This window comes from Melanaphis sacchari, unplaced genomic scaffold (genome assembly GCF_002803265.2).
Source record: "Melanaphis sacchari strain LSU unplaced genomic scaffold, SCAv2.0 Contig11_pilon_pilon, whole genome shotgun sequence".
In the NCBI taxonomy this organism is placed as follows: domain Eukaryota; kingdom Metazoa; phylum Arthropoda; class Insecta; order Hemiptera; family Aphididae; genus Melanaphis; species Melanaphis sacchari.
The window spans coordinates 3,530,123-3,547,366 of record NW_020270469.1 but is presented as its reverse complement, the minus strand read 5'-3'; the positions used below and the strand labels follow the sequence as shown (position 1 = coordinate 3,547,366).

General features: G+C 26.1%; 2 protein-coding genes across 3 annotated transcripts in view; both read left to right on the top strand.

The window, feature by feature from the left end:
• Nucleotides 1-2,445: 2,445 nt before the first annotated feature.
• On the top strand, nt 2,446-7,513 carry LOC112604351 (septin-2A-like). Of its 2 annotated transcripts, none has more exons than XM_025353333.1 (10): nt 2,446-2,630; nt 3,170-3,318; nt 3,574-3,741; nt 3,813-3,902; nt 3,960-4,125; nt 4,220-4,370; nt 4,844-5,009; nt 5,157-5,313; nt 5,381-5,462; nt 7,345-7,513. In XM_025353333.1, the coding sequence occupies exons 2-10, from the start codon at nt 3,312-3,314 to the stop codon at nt 7,486-7,488; spliced, it is 1,131 nt and encodes a 376-aa protein (XP_025209118.1). In that variant the 5' UTR covers nt 2,446-2,630; nt 3,170-3,311; the 3' UTR covers nt 7,489-7,513. The 2 variants fall into 2 exon arrangements, with proteins under 2 accessions (XP_025209118.1, XP_025209119.1); XM_025353334.1 differs by having other exon boundaries at nt 2,630-2,715.
• A 5,281-nt stretch (nt 7,514-12,794) lies between these two features.
• Nucleotides 12,795-17,244, top strand: part of LOC112604292 (eukaryotic translation initiation factor 3 subunit A) — a 7,901-nt gene continuing 3,451 nt past the window's right edge. The window contains exons 1-9 of the mRNA XM_025353259.1: nt 12,795-12,968; nt 13,080-13,276; nt 13,335-13,483; nt 13,575-13,725; nt 13,796-13,996; nt 14,062-14,270; nt 16,230-16,401; nt 16,465-16,776; nt 17,183-17,239. Coding sequence (XP_025209044.1) covers nt 12,920-12,968; nt 13,080-13,276; nt 13,335-13,483; nt 13,575-13,725; nt 13,796-13,996; nt 14,062-14,270; nt 16,230-16,401; nt 16,465-16,776; nt 17,183-17,239 — 1,497 coding nt within the window. The 5' untranslated portion in view covers nt 12,795-12,919. The remainder of the gene's footprint in view (nt 12,969-13,079; nt 13,277-13,334; nt 13,484-13,574; nt 13,726-13,795; nt 13,997-14,061; nt 14,271-16,229; nt 16,402-16,464; nt 16,777-17,182; nt 17,240-17,244) is intronic.

Sequence of the window (17,244 nt, the reverse complement as noted above, 5' to 3'; positions counted from 1 at the left end):
GTCATTTTAATTCCATAGTATATTTTAATATATTATGATATAGTTGTATAATTATTATATGTGTTAAATTGATTATAAAATACTATATTTATATAGTATAAAACCTCCATACAATAAACTTTCATTTAACAACATATTTATGAGAACCATAAGCAAATTATTTGACGTTCTATTTATTGAAATATTTATAATTTATAAGAATTTTTAATTGTTGCCTATGAGACTTATTCGTAATATGAATGTTTCAATACAAAAAGTATAATATAATTATTGAGTCCTTCTAGTACCTATAGATTTATAATTAAACAAATAATAATAAACAAGAAAGAAATGTTTAACAAATTATTATTCACTATACAATTACCTGAATCAGCATAATAAATAAACATAATATTAAAAGGAAATACATTTATTAAAACACTACCTACATTAATTCACAGTTGTGGACATTTGTACTTTTTAATGATTTTAGGTATTATTCGTCAATATTTAAAATAAAATATAAAATGGAAAAATTCGAACTGAATTTAAGTTTACAATTAATAGACGTAAAAATCAAATTTTAAAATAATTTGTAAAATAAAAATCTTCTTAATATACTCGTATGTTTTAATTATACACTACGATGATCATATTATGTTATATCATTGTATTTATATTATATGTGGCTTAAAATGAAAATTGTTTATTATCATTTAAAAGTAAAATACTTATACGATTTTAACAAATAAAGCATAAGGAAACAAATATTTAAGTTGTCAAAATATAGAAATTGAATTAAAAATAATTTAATGAATCAAATTTAAAAAAAATGTATGTACCTATAATGATAATTTAATATTTTATCAAAAAATCGGGTTAATTATGAAGTTAACAATTTTAAATAAACAACTACCAGAGCGATAATAATTATTTCATGATATCCGTGAAGTGCAATTAGATTGACGACACGAAATTATACACTACATATTATACCTATGTATTAGATATGTATTGAAGCTTTAAAAGCAAAAAAATTGACTTTGATCGAACGTTATTGAGTTTAATTTACTCTTATATAATAAATTTTGCATTTCTATAATTGTGATATAAATATTTTTTTCATGTATTTTTTTGTTGATACACTGTTTTCTCAAATTTAAAAATTGTGTTATCATTTTTATTTGTTTTTACTAATATTTAAAACATTAAATTAGCTTTCTTCAAACAACTTTCAAAACTTTGACTATTTCGTTTTTACAAAATATTATAACAATTCTAGACAATTTAGTTGAAGGAGATAACCAATACAGGAGCAAATAAAACGGGCATTTTACGTAGTTATTCTTGTTATTTGAATACAAAAAATAAATGTGTGATAACGTTAAAAATAAACAAAACCATAGTATTATTAATTTTAAAGTTATGAATCATTTTATATAGTTACAGGTTAGTAACATAGGTATATTATTATGATATCATATAGTTCTATGACATTTTAATTACGTTTTATTATAAGATATTATTAAATAATGTTTAATGTTTTATTAATTACATTTTTTTTTTCTTGTAGTTTTATTATTTTGTTGAGTATTTAGTATGTATTTGAGGTTTTTTATTAATCATCAATTAGGATATGTTTAAATTGTATACATGAATACATCTAATGGATAGGTAAGTAAGCCATCACTGTTAGGTGCTATTGGAGCTAAGTATTCCAAAATAGACTCTATAGTTTACGTTTATCGTGTAAATTAGTGGACCACACGAGGACGTTTATCATTGCAACTGTTAGCTCGGGGTTCTGTTTTTAATTTTGACGTTTCCTCTTATCGCGGCGTTTTAAAAACGTGGGTATTATAATATTTGATATAACAGTACCTATTATTGTATTATACATCACTATTATTATGTATTATTATTTTTATTAAACGTTATTATATCGCCGGCATTGGATCAAGGTCATTTAACTAACCCACTTGTAATGACGTCATCGCCGTACGAGGTTTACTATCGCAGCGAACGTAAAAGCGCGCACACACACATGCACACGCGCGCACTGCAGCGTACAAACGTTAACGTACCACCCTTGTCCGGACGATCGCGGCAATAAAAAACCGTTGTCCGTATAGCAAAACGTGAGTAGTATACATAATAATGTACACAGTACATTGGCGCTGCGATATACAATAATAATAATAATAATAATAATATATTATAGTGCACGCGTATTATTATTACTATTACTGTTTTGCAGTGGAACACCCTCAGTCGTCACCGGAACCGCCACCCCATTTTCATTCAGTACGTCATTCGCTCGTGTGTGTTAGAGTTTTAGTGTTCGTGAGCGTGTGAGTGCGCGTGTGTGTAATATAATATGAATAATATCGTACAATTCTATCCCCACCCCCGATCGGCGCGTGAGTGCGTGTGAGCGCGTCCCGGGACGGTCGCGCCAGATTATCGATTTGCGAGTTCAGTGACAACGCGGACGCGTACGCATCGGGAGCCTTAAGCCAGCGGGCGCGCTTCTATCGTTCGAAAACTTCGATGAGTGTGTAACGACAACAACAATATCGCAGTGTTACTGTTGCTGTTGCCGTTATATTCGCATTACCTATACCGCCATCGGAGTGGTGGAGTTTTTACAAGTACGACCGTTGCTTTAATCTCGTAAATTAGACGTTTCGCAGGAAATCGCTGTGCGCCAAACCCATTGACGCCCGTTATACACACGTTCGTTCTTACTTTATCTTGTGTTTCGATAAAACCTAAGTATTGTGTTGATGTCATGGGTGCCTAGTGCCTACAATAATATTATGTACTATACCGTTTAGTCGTTATTGTAAATGACGCACAACTTACGACAATTTTTATTGGTTATACCTACATACCTATACGGCTATACAAACAATTTTCGCATCTCGAATGATCGGTTCATATCCGTTGATATTAAATTAGTCATAGAAAATATTTGAATTCGATTTTTCTACAAACACTAAAATTTGATATATTTTTAACAATAAACCTACAACGTTCAACACAATCGTTCTCAATTCGAAAAAAAGCCCCCCAACTATTTTCAAATTACTAAACAATTGATAATTACAATATAAATATTTGCAAATATTAATAACAAATAAGGTCGGTACCTACTGAACTATTAAACTATGATTTTTTTTTTTTTTAGTATGTTTGGTAATAAATGGCGGGACAACTTGAAAATCGTGTTACTACATGCAATCATATTTAGTAAAACGTTTGATTAGCTTTCTAAATGCAGTTTTGATCTGTCTTTTACATGATGTAAGATAATCCTAAGCACTGGAAACATGTCAGGTTAGTTTTACTATTTACAGTATTATTACATATTAGTTAAATTTTTTTATAGTTCATTACACAATTAACGACTTGTATTTTAATTGTTACAACTTGGTTATATTCATTTAACCATAATCAAATCGTTAAAAATCTAAAATGTCTCGTTATATTTGTTGGTGGTTATCTACATATTTTGAAATATACTTATGTACCTACATAATATAATATAAAAATAATATACTTAAATTTTCAATATTGTTTTTATTGTCTTAGAGTACATAGGGTTTGGTAGTTTACCGGACATAGTACATCGAAAAACTGTCAAAAAAGGATTTGAATTTACTTTGATGGTAGTCGGTGAATCTGGTTTAGGAAAATCAACACTTATAAATACATTATTCCTGAGTGATCTATACAAGGAACGAAATGAATCTAATTATGGTATACCAATTTCAAATTTCTACAGTTATTAGGATTTAATTTATACTTAATCTTTTTTTTAACGATCTTAGAACCTCCCCAGACCGCAAAAATTGAAAAGAAAACGTTATGTATCGAAGAACAAGGAGTTAAGTTAAGACTAACCGTTGTCGACACACCTGGTAACTCTTTTATTTCGCCTTTGAGAAGGAAAAACAACAGCTTTATTTTTATTTTAGGTTTTGGTTCGTCTTTGAGCAGTGAGGATTGCATTCGATCATGTTGCGAATATGTGGACGAACAATTTCGTGCATATTTCGCTGAAGAAAGCGGTATTGTCAGAAAGAACATAGTTGACAATCGTGTGCACTGTTGTCTTTATTTCATACCCGGTCATTGTCACAGGTATATTTAATATGAAGTTGTTGTTTTATATGTAATATATTATAGGTACATAAATATTGATATTATATAATTCTTATTCAAAATTCTATTTAAGCTTGAGACCAATAGACGTAGAATTCATGCTCAATATCCACGAAAAAGTCAACGTCATACCAATCATAAGCAAAGCGGATATGTTGACTGAAAAAGAAAAAATACAAATCAAACAACGAATAAATGATTCTATCAAGTCCCACGAAATAAAGGTAAATTCATTACAAATTTAATTGAAAAAACATTAATAATCTAAAATATTTATTAAATGTATACCTAACCTATACATTTCAAACATTAAATTATTTTTATTTTTTATATCTGATGATTTAAATCTCATTAATGCATAATGGTCCGAAACGTACATATTTTAGATTCTTATACTATTTTTTTAATTTTATTATACCGCGATTCAAATTGAATATATCACATTTGGATATAGTATATGAATTTATATTATCAAAACTGTTTACTTTATAGTTAATATTAGATAATGATTTATTGTAAACTAATAATCGTTCACCTATGACAAACACGGGACATAAAAGGCTATTATCAATAGTTGCAAGTATAACTTATAAAACGAATAAAATATAATGATTATTATTCAATATTTAATTCAAATATGTGACATTATATACCAAAATTAAATAATGTGCTTTTAATTATTATATACATGGCTCAGATTTATCAACTACCGGATTGCGATAGTGACGAAGATGAAGACTTCAAACAGCAGGACAAAGAATTGAAAGCATGTTTACCGTTTGCTGTAGTCGGAAGTAACACGGTTTTGGAAGTTAACGGGAAAAAAATACGAGGAAGGCAATATGACTGGGGTATAGCAGAAGGTAAAAAAATTTAAACACTTAATAAACTGTTTATGTGTTTACCTATACATTATTTTTAGAATAGTTAACATTGTTAACACAGAAAAAGTAGGTAAATATATTTAACGACAAACGAGTGTGAACATATTATTTATGTAATATTTTTAGTGGATAACCCAGCCCATAGCGATTTCACCAAACTTCGGAATATGCTAATATCCACACATATGCCCGATTTAAAAGAAGTCACTGAGGATGTTCATTATGAAAATTTTCGCACACAGTTGATTTCAAAAATATCGCAACAAGCATTTAAAGATAGAGGGTAAATATTAATAAAAACATAATATTTATTATAGGACAAATTAATGTTTATTATCGGTTTTATGTAGAAAACTAAAAAGAGATTCAATACCAAAACTGCTACCAGCACTCGATGAAACGGATATTTTATTGATTCAAAAAGAAGAAGAAGTAAGTAGAATACATGTTTAAATTTTTAACCGGTACGCGAATAATAATTATAATATTCATATTAAATAGATAGGCACTATTTTTATGAACATAATGGCTATACACTATAATAAAATTGTTAATATTGTGTAGGTATAAAATATATTAAATACTAAATAGCTATCAATTGGTATATCAAAAAGGAACAATGATGATACGTAAATCACAATTATTTTTAGAATATTTATACATAATATTATTTTAATTAAATCACCGTTCCAAAAGGAAAGAGTTTTATATAACACAAATAAAAACCGCAATAATAGGTAATTTAACAACATTTTACTAAAAATTAAAATAGTTAGGCGAGTAGGTATCGCTCTACTGTAAAGTAAATGTCAAATACGTCACAGTGATAGATATGTTACATTTGAATTCAATGATATTATATCATTGTACAAGAAAAATGATTCTGAGCGAAAATAGTCTATAATCCTAACTTATAAGTATATTTCATATAATGATCTTTAACATTGGTCGGTATTTAAAGAAATACAATTTAAAAAAATAATAAAAATTGAAGATATCTATAAATAATTCAAAAAGAATCGAAATATTTTGAAAATTTTATAGTGTATAAAAAATTATTATATAAATATTTAGTTAACGTTCCAAATACTTACGGTACTTTGATTTTGATTACAACAAAGTATTAAAAATTAGTAAGTGAAGAAATGTAAAATTCAATGTCGCATAAATTTAAACTTCAAATTGTCAGAAGCAATTTTTTTTTACTTTTCGGTAGAATTTCTTAATTAATATACTCGTAGTTTGAAAAATCTCATAAAAAACCTTGTAATAAATTTCTAAGTGTTAGCTTTAGCAGAGACATTTTTATGAATTTCCAGCTACAAAATAATTTGCAATTTTTAAATTTTAATAAATTTTATCAAAATTCTATATTTAAATACTTATAAAAAAAATGTAATTATACATTTTCAATATTTTTTTTTGATTAGTAAATGAACAACTTATGATAAACCTTATACTAAATATTGTCAAACATTTTTTTTTTTTTTTTAGTAAACACATTTTTATAGATATTTATATGAAAAAAAAAAAAAACCAAAAATTATAAATCTATAAATAGTTCAAAAAGAGTTAAAATATTTATTTAATTATATCATTTATCATATTATAAGCATTTAGTGAAAATTTTAAGTATATTTTAAGACAATATCAAATTTGTAAAAAACTAGATTAATCTTTTTTTTGTTTTCCTGGTTATATTAAAAAATACTAGGCATTTATGGCATTTTGACTTTAAACAGTACAAACTACGAGTAGAACTAACTTTCTATTCGAAACTACTCTCAAAGTTGAAAATTAAAACCTCTTCTGACTACTTATCGTGTATAAGCACACATAAACATATAACATAAACAAAAATAATACCCACGTCCCACACACATTATTGTAAGATCGATTCATTCGTTGGTCTGTTCAGAATCTAAAATGTCTAAATAACTTTTTTTCTTGGTTATAAAACAGTTGTTTGTCAGTAAAATTTGAATATTTCGTAAGCAATTTCGTAAAATTCTTTTAAAACTTTTAAAAACAGGTACCTATTTGGTTTTCATGTAATTTCTTAGAATTAGAAAAAACCGTTATGTTTCAAAATAAATCATACACAATATAAATATCATTACATCCAGTATGACATCAATTGTATTATTATGTATTTCATTAATGAAAATATTTCATTTATTTATAATAATGTACCTACATTAAAATTATTTAAAATATGTATTGTTAATCAGTAATTCCTAGTTACTATACTGATGGCATTTATGTATGATTTGGATTATTGTTAAACGTAGTGGTGATATTAATTTACATTTAGATCCGCCGTATGCAAGACATCCTCGTCCAAATGCAAGACAAACTTAAGACCAACAATGAAAAAAGCAATCATAACCTTTACTTAGCAGCTCAAAAATCACTGGAAAATGAAAACAAAAAAATTGAAAACGTTATCAACGTTTAATGTTAAGTAATAATAATTAATATAGTATCATTTAATATTGTTTACAATTATATAGTAAAGTCTTGTATATTATAAAACATATTTTACTAATTTGGTGTTCAACTTGAAAAAGTATTAATTCTATTTTACATTTTTTATATTATGATATTACTTGATTTACTGACCTTTAATTTGTTGTCGTTTTATTCATAGCCGTGTAAGGGAATATACTATTATTATTGTATTATAACATTATTTTATTTCAGTTTAAAACTTATATTTTAAATTATAGTAGACACGGTAAAAAATTAACATAGGAACTAAAACAGTAGGTTCTTCGTGGTTTAATTTTTAAGATTGTTTAGAAATGTGTATATTAATATATTATCGTCATAAAATAAACTCTTGATCGGTTACGACTGAATTATTGTTGATTTCAATGTTTACACGATGTGAACATTATACATATAAACAAAATAAATAAGTATATTACAAATTCAAATTTTACAGTTTCTAGTATTTTATAAACATGTCATTTTTTTTAAACTAATAACAAAATTAATATTCAGACATACACTATATACCACCTACCATGTTATCAAATCAAATAAGATTGATCTAAATTAAACTCAATAAATAGCTGTGTTAAATATTCTTTTTGAAAAACTTGTATTTTTAGCACTTGTGTAGATATGTAATAATATTTTTATGTATCTTCGTTTCATAAAATTTGACATAATTCAGTAGTCGAAGCGGAACATGACTCAACTAATATATTATACCTAATTGTAATATTACATATTATAACATACTAATATAATATTATTTTGTGAAAAATTCCGGGCATAGGTTTTTGTCATTATTTCGTCCTGACAAACTATTTAGATAAAATAAATACAATATTACAATATAATATATACATAAATGTGAATACGTGTATTATATAATATGTACCTAGGAGGAATATACACATTGTCCAATAAACACAATGAAATGGACGTATAAACACAGGTGTATTTTTAAATGTATATTATTATAATATTATGTAGGTATATCTTATATTCTTTTGTGTATAAATATGGCGGCCTTTAAGCTGTCAGAGCGCCACACGTTATTATTATAAATACGTGTGTCACATGTACAATATTAATTTTAATAATTATTACGAGTGTTGATAAATTTTAATAGTTAACAATAATTCATTATCGTGGAGTGAAAAAAAAAAACAACGCAAACACAAACACGCATATGTAATCATGTGTGTCATATTATAAGTATAATATATTAATTGACTAATACAGTTTAATATTTTATATACTTTACAATATACACCGTTAAATTACGACAGTGTTAAATAGTTTTTATTATCTGTAATGTTTATGGAAAACATTTCATAAAACGTCAGATGTATTCACTGAGAAGTGATGCAATAATGCAATGATCGATTTGTTATTCTCTTGTATGGTATAAAGAATATATCACAGTGCTTTTATTTACTCCCTATTAATACCAACATGAGAGTTATTTTTTACTTTAATTAATACTCGTTATATAATGCACAGAAATTACGGTTTTTCTCTTGCAATTATTATGTAGAATACATTTTTTAAGTTATTGGTGAAAAATTGAGAGAAAATATAAAAATGAAAGCGTCTATTATAATTTCAGCCAATTGTATTATGTAATGTTAATATGATCAGTCCTGTAAGCGCGGATCGATTATTTAGATCGTTCGGACTTCAGAAACCCTAAATTTGTAGTGGCGCTAACGTGAAATGTTAAAATGTAGATAACATTCTAACATCATTATAAATGCATAAAAATAATTGTTAATATTTAATTATTTTATTAATTTTTAATTGTTCCATCCCATATTATTATAATGTTTAAAATTTGTGTAATTTTCTACTTCATATACAATTTTTTTCAAACTTTGAAATAAATAAAAAAATTGATTCCATGTTGTATAGTATTATATCAATATCTGTATCAACTATCAATATATCTTAAAGATTGCAGTAGATCAAAATATATATGTTGACAAAATAATAAGCAAGATTTCTAATAAATATATTGTATTTTGTGTAATTGTACTTAACTAAAAATAATGTTTAACTATTAAAAGATTAACGGTATTCAAACATACGTCGGTTTATCAAAAGCGAGTATAAGCTGATAAAATTGAACCATCTGTACCTACCTAATAGTGTTTAAAAGTGTTATTAACATTTCGTAGACATGATAAAGTAAACATCACACACACCATATGTAGTTTTGTACTACACGTTCAATATAAATGGTAAACAATAAGACGATTCGTCATCAATCATGGTTGCAAGTAATAAAAATCGTACGATATAAATTCACTGCTCAAACTCATATTATTCGTATTGTTCTCTTCGTAAACTTTTAAATTTAATAAAATATACAGTCGTACATTAGACCACCCATTTTGCCTTCACTTTTATTTCTGTTGAAATAAACATCGCTTTCATCTGAGACATAATATAATATAAATGGTATGATGTTCAAAGCCGTAATTTTCAAATTTTCTTTATTGAAATACATAAACACGATTTAAAACGTTATATAGTTGATATATGTATTAACTACAGATAGAAACAATATTGTTAAAATAGTTATTTAGCTTTATGTTTTATATTACGGTTCAAGCATAGAAATTATCACAACATAGTTGACAACAATGTTAAAATTATTTACTTTTTTGTAAAAATAAAATAATAAAATAAAAATTAATAACTTCCATTTTCTTATTTTACAATATTGTGAGTTCATTGTATTATAGATTACAGGGGCGGATCCAGAAATTTATCAAGGGGGGGGGGGGGTGTTATATATCATAATGTCAAGCCCCGATTGACAGTTTATCGTAATTCTCTTGAGTAGTGGGTATAGTGGGTACGTTATTATCGTTATTTTCATATTATAACGATATGTAACGCTGAATATAACTATAGTATTTCTCACAAGTTATAATAATGTAATACATTTTTATAAATAAGCTCAAGGGGGGGGGGTATTTACCTTATTACCTCCCTCTTGGATCCACCACTGATAGGTTAAGTATTGTAAAAAATATTCACAAATACATGGTATTACGTATTACATATTGTATACGTATTTGTTAATTGTTTATATGATAATCAATCACGACCGCGAATAATCGCAATATAAATATAAATAGGTACCATATTATTGATGCTACACACATTTTCTGTTATTCTTGATCGGAGAATATTTTTTACCCATGCATATATTCGCAATCATGTCTGATCTGAAATCCAATGAAATTTCTATAGTAATATTCTTTATTCACTCCCTCCTCATAATATACCAATAAATGCACCTTTTTTTTATTTTTAAAATATGAAAATTTACATTCTGTATGAAATAATTACAATACATACAGTAAGTAAATTATGTGAGGGAAGGAGTCAAGATTTGAGAATGCCATCCAGTGACGACACTTCAAAAATATACTTAAATGTAATCAGTTACATATTGTTGATTATTAGGTATTTTTTTTTTCGTTTACGACGATAATTTTTTTGTTTTAATGTAAGTACCTACCTAAATATACAACATCAATATTATATATAACGTGTTCATGCTAAGAGGTACCATTAAATCTTTCAATTGGATGACTGAAAGGAAGTACCAAAATGAAAATGTTCAGATAAATTATAATTTTTTTATCCTTTTGGTAGGTAGATACACGCATGCGCAATACAACTTACTTTTTTTTAAATGATAAAACCATTTTTCCTATAAATTCGGGTAGTATAAGTTTTTAAACAATTAATAAATTGAAAAAAAGTTTATTTCTAATTAAAAAATTGGTAGATAAAATTTAATAATTGCGAATAATTTGTTTTTGACGAAATTTTAACAATAGTCAATTTATACTCAAAAATTGAAATATCACTGATATTTTTAAACATGTAACTGTCTTTAGATACATATTAAATTTCAATGTTAAATTTAATTTGTTAATTTTGTAATTAAAAACAAACATTTCGTACAAAAATTGTTTAAAAAAAAACACTTTATCCGAATTTGTAGAGAAAAAAAATGATGTTCCTATTTTAAAAATAGTAAACTGTATTGTGCATGGGCATACCAAAAGGATTAAACATGTGAAAATTGCTTGAAAATGTAAATTTTATTACTCCCATTCTCAGAAAATCCTATACTTATGTCAATACAAGGTCATCTAATTAAAATATTTATTGATACCTGCATATAAGCATGAACACATCATAATATATAAATATGCTTTAAATTAAATTGATTTTGTCGTCATCATATCTTATGTGTAGATGCACACTATTATTATCAAAAGTTTCAAAATGAATCCTGTTATTTGAGCACAAACTGGTACTTATCTTTTATTTTTTTCAGTTCCTGCAGTTTTCGGAAAATAAAAATTAAAGATTAAGGTTTTTTAATTAAGATCAGTTACAAATAGTTCAATTTTTTTCCTTTTTAATTTAATAATAGTAATTATATTTATATTTATATTTTATACATCAAAATAATTAAATATAAATATTTAAATACCTAGCTATTTAAGTATTAAGATTTCTCGAGAAATAAACTGTTTTATATAAAAATAATAGAAGTTTATCAAAACACGGGATACATTATAGGTACCCGAAAAATCATAAAGATAAAAAAAAAATTAATAAGTTATTAATGGTTATTACTTATTAATAATAACCATTGTAATACACTAATAAAATATTTTTTTCCATTAAAAATATAAGTTTTTGTATAAACCTTTTTTTTTAACAATTACAATAATATATTAATGTATTTTTAAAATACCGACTTTGTACTTTATAAATGCGTTGTATTTCTGTTACACAAGACATAGATAATGAAATTGAATACTTTGTTACGATTAGGTAAGTGTATAAAATATATTTTCTTGCAATATTATGTTTAATTTTAAATGTTTGTTTGTTTTTTGTAAATAATATTTTCAATAAACATTACTTTGTGTAAGCTTATTAAAAAATTTATTAACTTTTACAAAAGTTAATTTTTGACGTATTTTATGCAAATCAATAGCGAAAATGTGAAACATGAAATTCATTTTTTGTGTGCTACACACAAATATTTTACACATTTTCAAATTTCCCGCTATTTCGTTTGCTTGTCTACAAACTAAAATTACTGATTGCGTTGGTACCTCTGTATTCCGTGGAAGATACGATGGTTGTGGGCAGGTCGGACGATCGGATTCGCGGCAAGCGGACGAAGGTAGCGTGCGTCATCGGTTTTGGTAACCACTGATTGTGATTTGCGGTATTCGACTTGTTATGCGCGACGAACGGTCACGCCACGTTTTTTTGTCCCTTCGCCTGTTTTATTAGGCGAATTTCTCTTTCAGGTTCTACGCGCCTGTGTCATTCGACGTGCCGAAATCATGTCTAGATACAGTCAGAGACCCGAGAACGCGTTAAAACGCGCCAATGGTAAGTAAATGCAATCATACTAATAGAGAAGACCGAGACAGTCACCAAGTTGAACGCTACTGCTTGAAACCGCCCCAGCTACTAATGTACCGGTATTACATGGTTTTTCAGAATTCTTGGAGGTCGGAAGGCCTGGCAGGGCCCTCGACACCCTGTATGAGGTGTTCAGGAACAAAAAATGGGCTTATAACTGGAGTGAGAGCGTTCTGGAACCAATTATGTTCAAGTATCTGGAGCTGTGTGTCGATCTTAAGAAGTCGCATATTGCTAAAGAGGGTTTGTTTCAGTACAGAAACATGTTCCAATCTGTAAGTACCTCTATGGCTGTAGATAGATATCAAACTTTCATATTTTGTTGATGTCCAGGTCAATGTTGGATCTTTGGAGAATGTCATACGCGGTTACTTAAGAAGCGCTGAAGAGCGGACAGAGGCTGCCAGAGAACAATCACAACAGGCTGTTGTTGATATTGACGACTTGGATAATTTGGCTACTCCAGAAAGTATACTTTTAAGGTAACTTTTTTTATCCAATTTCATATATTTGTATCTACATATACCTATATGTTATATTTTATATTTTACTATCTGTTCTCACATAATTTAGTGCGGTCAGTGGAGAAGATGCCCAAGACCGTAGTGACAGAACTATATTAACACCATGGGTTAAATTTTTATGGGAGTCCTACTGTCAATGTTTGGAACTTTTGAGAACTAATGCTCATGTGGAAACTTTGTATCATGATATAGCTAAAATGGTATAAAATATTAAATTTGTTTACCTACAAAATATTACTTATACATTTGTCTTCATTATTTTGTTTATAGGCTTATCAATTTTGTTTAAAATACAATCGTAAAACAGAGTTTAGAAAGCTATGTGATAAACTACGTAAACATCTTGAAGATATTGCTAAATTACCTCCACAAACTGTTAATGTTAGCCTTTCAAACCCAGAAACACAACAATATAATTTAGAAACTCGCTTATGTCAATTAGATTATGCTATTCAGATGGAATTATGGCAGGTGAGTTATAAATATATTTTAAGAATTAAGTATTTTTTAATCAATATACAATTCATAAATTATAGGAAGCATATAAAGCAACTGAAGATATCCATAATTTAATGTCATTGGCTAAGAAGTCTCCTGTTCCAAAAACTATGGCAAATTATTATCAAAAATTAGCTATGGTATTTTGGAAGGCTGGTTATAATTTATTCCATGCTGCAGCCCTATTGAAGCTTTTCCAACTCAGCAAAGAAATGAAGAAAAATATTACTGCTGAAGAACTTCAAAAGTAAGTTTTTACATTTTTCATTTAGGAAATCTATATTGTAATTGCAATTTTTGAATTAATTCTTGATATAGTTCATTCACAAAAGTGTTGTAAAATAATATTTACAATTTTGTATGTATATGTATATCATTTATTGTTGTGAATTTAAATTTCCTACTATTCTTTTTATTATTTGAGAAAGCATTTTCCATTTCTATAGTATTAACTATTTTAAGTTATTTTTTTTTTTTTAAATTTAATCACATTCACAGTGATTTAAAGTTAAAATAAATATATTTTTTTATATTAAAGAATTCTGTTTACACAAATGTTAATTACTCAAGTAACACTGCAGCTATTATGAAAATATTAAAAACTATAAAATAAAATGAAAATTTAGTAAAATATTAAGTTATTATTTAAAAAAATAGTTTTATCGTCTTATGATCCAGATGTTAAATAATAATCAATAAATAAACTTATTTTTAATTAAGTTAATGTTTACTATAAGTTTTTAGAATAAAATATATGGTGGTAGTTGTTTGATATGCTACTTGTAAAATATTATCTATATACATAAAAATTTGTTAATTTGTTTACTGCCAACACATATTCATTATACATTAAATAAAAATAAAATGTTTACTTAATTGTATAGTTAACAAGTCATAAAGTAATATACTTCATCAATAATGTTCTTACATTGTGTATAAACAACTCATACCATAAAAAAAAAGTTTCATATTTGAATTTACCAATACAAATTTAGTTTTTAACTGTCAATCTATTATATAACTAAAGGATTTGGCTTCCTGACCTTGACTATTTGATATTAGATATCATAATCTCTCAAGCGAGTATAAGTGATAGAATAAAAATAAATTTAAACTGTAATGCATAGAGAAATATTTATTTTTATTGATTTTAAGATAGGTAAATTGGGTGATTTATTTAACTTAAAATATAAACATTTTTGAGAATATATATTTTAAATTATTTTAAGAAAAAAACAATATTATTGGAAAAATTATATTTTAGAGATTATTCTAATTTCAGACAAGTAGTTTATTAGTTGTATTATGAACATTTAGAAATTCAAACGAGTAGATTAATGGACCAACATTATGCAATGTCCTCCTATTCTACTCCACTCAGTTCGTCTTAACTTATAATACTTATAATTCTTAAATTACTTGTCTAAAATTCTATTTAATTTATTAAAATATATTTTTTGGAATTAAGTATTAAACATTTATTTTATCAAAAAATTTCAAAATAAAAACAAAAATTATATTTAATTACTAGAAATGATATAATAAAAAAATTTCAATAGTTTATGAAATAGTAAAAGTCTTACATTAAATAAATCACTCTGTAAACAAACTTTTTTGGACATAAACCAAAAATAAATGATTTCTTATAATTTTTCTTTTTTTACTTCATTGTTTTTAAAATATTTAATACCAAAATGCATTAAAAAAAAAAAAAACAAAAAATTTAAAGGGAAATTTAAATTGAATTAATACGCTAGGTGTTTTTTTTTTTTTTTTTGGAAAATTTTTTAGCCAGTCAAGTTAATATTAAATACAATTTATTAACTTCCCAACATTCAATATTATACATTTTGAAATTATTATGACTAATGTTTTTATATTTATAGATCATTTTACTTAAAAATTGAAATGCTTTATATTATTGTTATTATCATGTTTGAAGTTTCCCCAACTTAGTTATCTGAAATTATTAAAAGGAATTAATATAAAAAACATGTTCTAACCTATTGACTTAATAGTGTTATAATTTTGTTTTAGATTTTCTTTGATATAATAATTTACCTAAATGTTTTTATGACAAAAATCTTGAGAATACGTTGGATATAATATTAATTTACAAATATCTAATAGTTATGGCTGTAATATAAGCTATATAATTTATTTTACCCATTTCCCATTAATAAATATTGTTATTATTTTTGTCTAGAATGGCTTCTCGAGTTTTGTTGGCTACTTTAGCTGTACCATTACCATCTGCCCATCCTGAATTTGATCGCTTTATCGAAACTGATAAAAGTCCTTATGAAAAAGCACAAAAACTTGCTATTTTATTAAGTCTTCCTGCTCCACCTACAAGGATTTCTCTCATGAAAGAAGTTGTAAGTATTAGTTTAATTTAATTTTAATAAAATATATTTTTTTAATCGTTGATAATTTTATAGGTTCGTCACAATGTTGTAACTTTAGCATCTGAAGATTTACGTAATCTTTACATGTGGTTAGAAGTTGATTTTCAACCTTTAGAACTATGCAAACGTGTTGAGACTGTAACTGATCCACTTATTGGTAGTGGAAGCGAATTGGAAGGATATGTTGCTCCTGTACGTGAAGTTACATTGGCTCGATTAATTCGACAACTTTCTCAAATTTATGAAACACTTGAATACAAACGACTTTTAGAATTAGCATCTTACTGCAAGCCTTTCCATATGGAACGTGTGTTAGTTGATTTAGTTCGTCATAACGATATGCAGGTAATTAATTACCATTTCAATATAATGAAATTAAAATAAATACATTTTTAATTTACTAAAATTTACTTTACAGTTACTTAGTATAATTTCAACACTTAAAAAAAAATTATTAATTCTTAAATATTTACATTCAATACTTATTGGTTATTATCCAACGACATTGATTAATAACTATGATTTAAAACAAAAATAAAAAAATTATACATAGTGGAAATTTAGAAATGTGTATTGTACCAAAAAATAGTTAAGTTCAAATTATTATTATTTTTTTTTTTACTTTTAATGATTTATATTATACATACAAAATAAATTTTCTTGTTGAAGCAATACTTTAAATAAAATTTGACTTAAATGTTGTAGATACATAACAATAAAAAATAATTAATTTCTATATTTTAAATTTTAGATTAGGATTGATCATGGAAAGGGATGTATTCAATTTGGAATGGACCTGTCAGAATCACAACG